The 10,000-nt window shown below is 46.6% G+C and overlaps 1 protein-coding gene across 2 annotated transcripts in view; it reads left to right on the forward strand.

Annotated features, from left to right (window-relative positions):
- negr1 (neuronal growth regulator 1) overlaps nucleotides 1–10,000 on the forward strand; it is a 110,055-nt gene that overhangs the window by 70,025 nt on the left and 30,030 nt on the right. Inside the window, exon 7 of one of the 2 annotated variants that reach the window (XM_062556103.1) lies at nucleotides 3,155–3,214. The exons of the other annotated variant lie outside the window; for it this stretch is intronic. Coding sequence (XP_062412087.1) covers nucleotides 3,155–3,214 — 60 coding nt within the window. The remainder of the gene's footprint in view (nucleotides 1–3,154; nucleotides 3,215–10,000) is intronic. 2 annotated transcript variants of the gene reach the window in all.

Raw genomic sequence — 10,000 nt, forward strand, 5'->3', positions numbered from 1 at the left:
TGACGTCACTATATGTAGAGTATTTAGAGAAAAGGTTAATAATTCATAGATTAATGAATGCTAATAATTTGGAATCTAATTATAGCATATCAGTGACAATGCTTCCAGATATGGCTGAAGTCTGCATCTGTCTTAGTAAACACATATCATGCCATAGAAGTAGCTATGTCATATATGCTGTACCATCTTAATGCATTGATGTGTCCTAACTTGACATGTTCACTAGTCCACTGTCAGTGCTAACTGCTCGGTGCTGTGTTGTCTCTCCTTCAAGACTAGTGCACTTGCTGGGGTATACTTAGTAGAAGAGCACCCTGCAGAGCACTGTCAGAAATACACCAGCTGCCAGGTTTGGCAGATAGCCTACCTGTGTGTTGTTTACCTGTCTAACTGTCTAACTGTCTACCTGCCTGTCCATCAAACAGCCCCCAAAACCACACACAGATAGCAGCCAACTCCAAAGCGCAGTTGTCCTTGATGTGGTGCCAGGTTAGGGCCAGACCAGAGCCAGATCTGGTGCCGATTATCCCGGTAACTAAGACAGGTGGTGCAGGCTTCCTGCTTGGCCGCCTGTTATTGTGTGCATGGCGGAGCCTAGCTGTGTCCCGCTGGTGTGGGGATCCACTGGAGCTTGTGATGGTGCCAGAGCATTGTTTTCCATTGTGATGTTGACCAGAGACTCCAACTCAAGGACAGCTCCCCACAATAGCTTTGTAACGAGTTAAACAGCACTCTGCTTAGTGCTCAGAGATGAGGTGTTCTCCAAAATGAAACATCAGTGCTGGCCATTTATGTGTGCAGGTGCAGGGACTCTAAACATCTGCGGTACAAGCTCCGGTTTGATAACAAATCGTGTACAAGATAACAGCCCAAACAAACTGGCCACTGTGGCCAGCCAATAGACTTAGGAGAAATGGTGGGAAAAAAAGGACGACAGACACCTTCCCACTTACAATATAAACTATTTATTCAAGTGTTGTTGTTGTCCTGAGAGTGCAGACCTCCACCAATATCAAATGTTACATCTCACGATGAAACATAGAGGGAGATATAGAGGGAGAGAGCGAGAGAGGCTGATGTTTTGAAGGGTATTTTGTGGACAACATGGCTCTGCTTTCATTTGGTTTCTCATGAAAGTGTACAGCGAAGACCATACAGCATTCTCGTTCCGAGGTAATGTATTCCGCCCCGTTGCCAGAAAGTCGTTCATTTTCTGCACCTTGTCATTCAGCAAAGAAAAATGAGACGTTATTACTGAATAAGATGAAATCCCGCCGCACGTAATCTGCTTTGTCTTGTTGCGAAGCGCGTGGGTCAGTCGCCGAGCACATCAACGTGCTGTGATGAGATGCAGCGTTTGATTGGAAGAATGTGCTTACAACCTCATTGGGAGAATAAAAGAGAGAGATTGCATTTGAACAGACAGATACATTGTTTCCATCGGGTAACGGAGAGTTGTCGGTGTGCAGACTTTCTGTAAGACCATCATTTCCCCTCAAATAGATCTTTTGAATTAGGAGGAGCATATGCACACAAGCCACTGCTGGAGCAGACTTCCACTCGACCTATAAATCATGCTTCTCATATGATGAAACGGGCCGTTTGAGAAACGTTTAATTGCTCTCTTTATTTCAAATGATTACACTTCTGGTGACCAGATATTGCTTCATCCCATCAAAGAAACAGCATCTGTCTCTAGCATAATTCAGAGTGAGTGCGAGAGGCAAGATAAGGTGTGGAGTTTGAGAAGGGAGACCCTAAGTTTCTGGAGAGCGAGAGGATTGGAATAGCCAGGTGAAATGAGAAGGGCCAGGGAGTGGGGCGAGGCAGATGAGCTATTGTGTCCGCGGCTTACTCTCCTGCTGGGTGGCACGGCGGGAGATAATGCACTGCCTCTCTATACAAAGTCTGATATGACTTCCGTTTGTTGTGTCACTTTTAGAGCGTCTTCCCCCCTCCGTGGAACTTTTCACTCTCCTCGCCGGCTAAATGTTTTTTCTTCCCTTCCTTCTCTTCCTCTCTCTCTCCATTTCTCTCTCTCTCTCTCCCTCCCTCACGCTGTCTCTCTCTCTCGCACGCTCCCTCTCTCTCTTTCATCTGAAAGCGACTGAAACAGGCATCATGCTCCTTATCCTGGCTACAGTGCTCACAGCTGTTCCCCTCCAGACAAAAAAAAAATAACATTCAGAGGGAAAGCGGGGTTGAAAGCCTGGCCCATGTAATCTCAGGAAAAGAGTGCGTCTGACCAGAACACTGGTCTATTATCCTTCAGCCATTCTGTTTTCTGCTGTATCAAGTCACAGGGTGCTGTTGTTGTTGTTGTTGTCGATGTTGTTGTTGCTCAGTTCCACTTTGCAGGGAGGCAATAGCCACTGAATGGATGTGAGAGAGGGATGCTGCAGCCCTGCCCTGTTTGCATGGCTTTGGAGCGCCGCATACATTGTGTCAAAACTTGGCGCTGGCGAGCATCAGCTGTTTGTCTCCAGCACACAGGGAAACTTGTCAACAGTCAAACATTCTGTAGTTTGCTCAGCTGCCTCTCCTCCAGTGTGTCGGTGGGTCGGTAGACCGGTTCTCGTCGGTAATATCGTCTCAGGCACAGTCTAAAATTGGGCCAAAGGGACAGGGAGCGTTTAACTGCTGTTGTAAAGCGAAAATCCATAGCGCCAACTTTATTTCATCTTTGACATTTAACCTTTAAGAAATTGGAAAGGTGAAATTGAACTTACTTTGTCATGATTAAGCAGTGACTTTATGTGGTTCAGTTCAATTTGTTAATTTAGTGGAGCCTTATTCCAGATCATTGAGTTGATATACGATCAAGGATTTGGTCCCAGGTGTCAGAGATCAGTCTCTGCGATGTGATTGAAATCTCTTTAGTCAGAAGGCGGCGTCAGTCTGGGGAAAGATTAATGGGGTTCTCCAGGAATTAAAATAATACTGCCATGAGCATGTTGACTACAGAAAGTGCTGACATCACAAGTATTTCTTTCATCCCTCTCTATCCTCTTGTCTGCATGCAATCTCTCTCACTCTCTCTCTCTCTCTCTCTCTTTCTCTCTCTCTCTCTCTCTTTTTCTTTTTGTGTCTCCATTATGTTAATGATACATGACTGTCCTCTTTTTCCCCTCTTTCTCCCCTTTTTTTCCTGTAGCAATTATTGAACCAACCACACTTATTGAACCCACCACCACTGGTGCTGTGTCAAGCCCAGGTCAGTATACTGTACCCTGCTGGACTCGCCTGATTGAGGCCACGGCTCTGTAGTGTACTTGCTCACTAACGTCCAGTAACGTCCACCTCCTCCCGTGCCGCGGCACATTTCCTCTCGGCTGGGATGCCTGCAGGCGTACCGCTTTCTGTGTCTCTCCTTCAATCACGTCTTTCTTTTATGATTCCTTTTCCTTTCCTTTTCCTCCTCCTTTCTTTCTTTTTTTTATTGTGCTGCCGGCCCACTCATCGCCCTACTCGCAAGGCTCCCTCCCTCCCTCCCTCCCTCGCTCCCTCGCTCCCTCCCTCCCTCGCAGTGCACTGTGGCGCTCTGGCGTTCTTCTCCCTTCCTGTCCTCTTTACTTTGCTGTAATTATCATTCTCATCAGTGGCTCTGAGTCCAGTGCTCTGTAAGTGCTGGCTGCTTCTTCTCCTCCTCCTCCTCCTCCTCCTCCTCTTCCTCCTCCTCTTCCTCGTCTTCCTCCTCCTGCTTCTCAGCTCTAGTGCGGCTTCGTGCAGTGTGCATGAAGGGCAGGAAAATGACGATTTGGCCGGGTTATTGTGGTTATGTTATGTGCAGTGCATTGCCCGCCCCCCTCCCCCCCTCCCCTGCCCTCAGCCAATCCGTACTGCCTATGGAGCCGCTGGTGCTGCTGATGTCGCCTTTGTGATTCCTTTGTTTGTTTGTTTGTTCGTTTGTTTTGTGTTGTGTAGCTTTTAAAAAGATTTCTGGCCCTCTCCCACCCTCCTCCCTGCCAGGACCTCCCCCATCTCTCTCTCTCTCTCTCTCTCTCTCTCTCTCTCTCTCTCTCTCTCTCTCTCTCTCGCTCTCTCTATGTCTTTCTCTCTCTCTCTCTCCCTCCCTCTCTCTCTCTCTCTCTCTCTGTCAGTCTTTCTGTTCTTGTCTCTCTCACTCTCTCTCTATCTCAATCCTGTGTTGTCTTACTGTAAGAAGCCAGCTGCAGAATGTAATCTCACAGGCAGGTTACATTGTTTGCAATAATGCCCCTTCTTCGTCACGCAAACAGATCGGGTGGGGCCTGGGGAGGGGGGGAGGGGGGGGATATTCTAGTGCACGCACTAACTATGCAAGCCCGGCACATTGCATGACAGCCTCTGATGGAACGCCCACGATCCCATCGGTGAATCCCAGATCTGAAGCCATCTTTTATGCACTCCTGTTTGATTGTGTGTGTCTGTTTTTTTTTTTTTTTTTTTTTGTATTGCGCTGGCCTGCGTAGCTCTCTTACTCCAGATCTGGGTTCTGTTGCCTCACCTACCCCCCTCCCCTCCAGAATGGGGCATAATTAGCATGGGTTTTTTCTCTCTCGTGGCACCGCAGAGAATCGGCACCCGATGCCGGGTAGCCTTTAACTTTTCATTTGACGTGACGCTCACAGCACAAATGACAATTTCATGCCCCAGTGCAATAGAGGCAGTATCAATCACTGCGATAAACTAACTGAGGGTCCCACTGTTCTTGTTTTTATTCCAACTTCCAAAGTGGTATTTATAGTTCATTTTGCGCTGTCCTAGATGGCTGGCTTGGCAAAGGAAATTGTTTTACATATCTGGCAACAGGTTCTCCCAACATTTTATTAAGTATGTAAATGAAAAGATGCTTAATTATCTCCTGACATCTCTCTACTGGATTGAGGTGTGTGTGTGTGTGTGTGTGTGTGTGTGTGTGTCTGTGCGTGTGGGTGTGGGTGTGTGAGGGTGGGTGTATGTGAGAGAGAGAGAGAGAGCTGGAGAGCACATTCAGTACATGTGTGTAATTAATGTCAACAAAGAGGGAGAATTTAGGGTTGTGAAGGGAAAGGAAGAGCTTTATGGGCATGGCTTTGGCAAGACAGAAAGCAAATACATTTTAATTACAATCGTTAATTATAATTAGTCGAATTATGCGGTGCTCCTTTGGCTGGCTTCCTTCACTATCTGTGTCAGGTGTATCAGCCGAGAAGCACACAAATCAAGGGTGGCATAATCAAAAGCTGATCACAACACAAAACGCTTCTGCTTAAGATTATGTTCTCTGTGAGCCTCATCCAGAGAATGTGTCTTGGGATGAAGATCTCTGTTGTAGTGCACACAGCACTTACTGTATAGTATATATGTATGCATGTATGTATGTATGTATGTATGGTTCTAAATGTAAATGTGTGTGGGTGTTTGCTTCTGATTGAATGTATGTATGTATGTATGTATGTAATACATCTAGCAATGAAAAGCTGAGGATTCTACACAGGGGCATATACAGTACCTTCCCTACGTACCTACCCTCTCTATGAGTTTCCATAAGGCCACCTTGCCAGCGCTGTTTCATGCGGAGAGTGGGCTAAATACCTGTAATGCCTGTTATACTGTATCTGTGCATACTGGAGACAGCGAGCAGTTCATCTCCAGCTCATTCACTCTGCTGTGATTAACTCCCAACGGAGACCATTCTGATCATGTTTAAGTCATGTGCGTAGCGCTGCACTTTGGCTGACACTAGAGGATCACGTGCGCAGCTTTGGAACCTGTACGTAAACAGGATCTTATGCCTTGTGATTAACACAATATGAAATAACACATTCATGAAATAAATCTCGCCAAGTCATTTAATCATAGCAACGTAAAGTACTGTAGGTGACAAAATGGCGCGAGTGAAGAACATGTGTGACCTGTAGGCTTTCTGCTGTAATTCGGCACAGAAATTGGATTTCCTTGCTCACTGTGTACTTTAAGCACATATGGCCACATTAAAGCCGCTTTGACACATCCTATTGTAAATTCATGTTCAGTGTGCAGTACATTCCCCCATTGAGTCAGCAGAGGGCTGTTATACAGTATACAGTGGGGGGATTCGTTGGTTTCCACTTCCAGCCTGCAGAGACAAAGTGAGTCATTTGAATTCAACTGTGGCTCAACAGCCTTCATACTGTGCACCCAATTATTGTCTTATTGTTGCCTGTATGTAATCGATGGGGCAAGCAGACAATAGGCTGCATGCTTATTCACGAGTTCAATCCCATGTGCACTCTCACCTTATGGGGCCTCCGGAGGAGCCTGCAAATTAGTTTAGCCTTCTTTTCTTTCTTCAGCTCCTTTCTTTCCAGTTCCCTTTATTTCTGACTTTATTCTCTCTGCTGTTTCGTTCCCGTGCTCTTCCTTTCTTCTTTCCTCATTCTGCTCTTTCTTTCCTTCACCTGCTTTCAGTCTTTCATTCTCCCTTCTTTTCATCTTCTTCTTTTGTGTTCTTTTTTTCCTCTTTTGTCTTCTGTGTGTCACTGTCTGTTCCTCTTAGCCAGTGCTACTCTCTCGTAAGAAGATGGAGATGTTTGTTGAAATCACACCAAACAAAAGCTTGAATCCCATTCGGTGGTGTGAACCTGGCCCTGACACTGTGCTGAAAAAAGTTTGCCTCGGCATACCAGGATCTTTGATAGGCCGGATCTCTTTGATATGTGCTCCGCCGCAACTTGCTGCTCCGAAAGAGCGCGCCCATTAAGAGGGCCGAGGTGTGTTGTCAGAGTTCTACCCCTCAGTTCTGGGTCACGTCTCGAGTGACAGTGGAAGTCCTTCAGTTTTAATAAAGCTTTACCGCCAGCAGATTTTTCCATCACGTGGCCTGTTCATTAGGCCAACTGGAGCCGTCCATTAGAACGGAATTTGACACGGCCTTCGGCAGTTTGAGCACCCTCAGAACTTGCATTAATTCAACCAGAATGTTGAGAATTTTTTTTCCCCATTTCTCAAATTCAAAAAGCTCATATTTGTGTGGCCTCGGCTCGGTAGTGTCTTTTCTCTCACAGCAGTCATGCAAACAGCTCCATTTCGTGTTCGTGTCGGCCACCATGCCTTAAAACATCGGGGGTCATCAGGGACTGTTGTGTTTTTTGGATAAGAGTTTTCGACATGAGAAATGGTCGGCAAAGGCGCAAACGGGTGGAAGCGTTGGAGCCGAATGAAGCCTCCAGCACTGGCTGTGCCCGGCCTCGGCATAGATTAGTGGCAGTGCTGTGCCTTTGTTCTGCAGCAGAGCCAGCTCACGAGGGGGAAGGAATGTCAGAACTCATGTTTAACTCACCAGCATTCCAGCCGCAGCCAGTTGCCGGTAAACAGTAAATAATAAAAGATGTTAAAGGGCTTATCAGCACTTTTTATTCCTCCTCGCTCGTTTGCCTGCTTCCAAACTTCTTAAGTTAATTCTTTTTTGATTGCATCTGTTTTAAATTAGGCAACGTCTAATGGCTTTCCTTACATCACATAGCATATTTAATAACGCTATCCTGAAAATCTCATCAGTTCCACTTCCAGTTTCACTCATCTCACATTTTCATTACTTTGTTGTTACAACTCCTGTGTAGTAACCCACCATGGACCCCCTGTAGCGGCTGTGGTAATAAATGTATACATTATAGAGATGGTCAGGATCTGTAGTCCGTGGACACAAATTGTTAGCTTGAACATGGACTCTGTATTCTGAGTAATAGTCGTGTTTGCTGTGCGAGTCTCCCCTGCCCAACAAGAAGATAATAACGGAACAAAGCAAAGCAAAGAAAAAAGGTGATAAAAAAAAATTCTGCTCTCCGAAATGAAACGATATGAAAAGACATGAGAGGCGGCGGAGCTGGTTTATTTGTGCTGCCGTGCCTCTGTTTGGTGCGGATGGCACACTGACTGGAGCGGTGCTGTCTGCGGTTGCATGTGGGCCATGCTCGGTGCATATTAAAAGGCTGTGCTCGGGTCCAGACATATGGTTGAGCATATGCCACACGTCCACCTCACTAGAATACTGATTATTATTGCAAATACCTCCTTTCACACCAATAGTGGCTTCAAAGTGAAACGGAAATTCTCTGTGAGCCCGAGTTAGAAACGTGTGGGCACAGGTGTAGTTCTTGTTAAAGCTCAAAGTTTGTAGTGAGCCTGTCTTTGATTTATCCTCTGCCCACCGCCTCATAAGTCATTTGCGGCCTGTGAATGACAGATGGAGAGTGCTAGGTGTTAGTCATGCTATTTTTAATTGCCTTCTCCATATGCAAATATCACGGATATTGTTGTCTAATAATTGCAGCTAATCTAATGGACACAGTGGGACGGAAATCAGGATGCCCGGTCTTATTGCTGCGCTTAGACGTCGTGCAACAGTACTACTCGCTGTCCTATTGGACAGCTTTGCAATGCTACACTGATTACAGCACACAAGCTGGGGTATTTTTAATTATGCAGCAGCATTGAAAGAAGACTTAAATATTGGCTTTTCTATCCCCTGGGGAGCAGTAGTGATGTGAAATTTGTGCTGAAGAATACACATCCCTCCTACTATTCTTGGTTTACTGAAGACGTGTTTATTTGTGTATTCATCAAAAAACCTCTTCTCCCACCCCAAAAAAAAATCTTTATTTGAAGGCCATCTATCGCTCGAGAATAACTGTTGGAGTTTAACTGAAAAAAGCCGAACGGTTGCCGCTGACAAATTATGAGGATTTGCGTGTTGTTTGTCATCAGTGAAATGCTCCATGCTTTTACCAAACGTTTTAGAATGGGAACTCTAAGCAGCCGGTTCGCCGAGGTGCGTTTGTGTTTGTGAAGGTTTTTCTCATTACGGTATCTTTGCTCTGCAGGGACTATGCGTCCCTACTGAAGGTGCTCAGGCATTTTAAATCACCCCGGGCAAAGTCCCTGAATGGATGGCAGAATGATTGGCTTTCATTTTTTTCCCCTCTCTCTCTCTCTCTCCCCCTCTCAAAGTAGTTGTGGAAAGACAGGCTCCATGAAGGATGTGGAATTGGTACTAAAGGGTAAACACAGCGACAATAACACTGCCTATGAAACTGCATTTCTCAGCAGAACTGTGACCGTTACGTTATCAGACTTCCCCCACTTTCGACCCCCCCACTCCCCCTACAGTAACCGTATTGTGACGCTCAACCCCCTCCGAGCGTTTTTGTTTGCGTGGGGGAAGATTATGGATCTTTGCCACCGCATTCAGGCTCCCATATGTATTCCATGAGGTGCTGTTGTGTGCGCTGTATATTTTTTCCCCCCTTTATTGTTATTTATATATATTCTCACGATGGGTTATTTATGGCAATGACGGGAGCGCCTCGCAGCCTCCCTTGCGCCGTGTCCTGTCTCCGCTCCTATTTCCCAGCATGCCCCTGTGAGGCAGGGCAATGGCCCGTGTTGGGATAATCATATTTAGCCATGCTTCTCGCCGCGCTTATCAGATGGATGGCGTATCAGCCGGGGAGAGATCAAGAAAGAGAAGCGCCGAGTATGAGCAGGTAGCAGGCGCTCACTGACCTTCATTCTGCCTCCCATTATAAAGAGGGGGGACCTGGATCTGGTCAAAGCTGATAAGCAGATGGCATGCTATATATCATACTTGACCTCTAGATCATGGCGTGGCACAAATAGGCCCGCGTGTGCGCCGGCGTTCATCCTTTCAGACATTGGCAGTCGCTCGCGAGTCGCGATGCGTTGCGTTGGCGAAGGCATCCTGGCGAGGAACGGCCCCTGTGTTTACACCAGCGGCAGCGCCAACTCGCCGGCGAAGGGAATCGATAAATGCGACGCGTTCCGCATACAAATGCGCGACGCCTTTTCAAACCCACAACCCTCCAGTGGCACCATTCGAGTCCCACGGCATTGTACAGTAGAGCGGCTACCAGGCGAGCATCGACCGGGCCCCCCTTCACTGAATGGATACGTGTTCATCCGTCTCTTCCATCTGATTAAAAGGGATGAATCATACATTAGCAATGCAGAGCAGTGGGTTGCTATTGTCTAACGGGGACGT

Source organism: Sardina pilchardus, chromosome 15 (assembly GCF_963854185.1).
Source record: "Sardina pilchardus chromosome 15, fSarPil1.1, whole genome shotgun sequence".
In the NCBI taxonomy this organism is placed as follows: Eukaryota; Metazoa; Chordata; class Actinopteri; order Clupeiformes; family Clupeidae; genus Sardina; species Sardina pilchardus.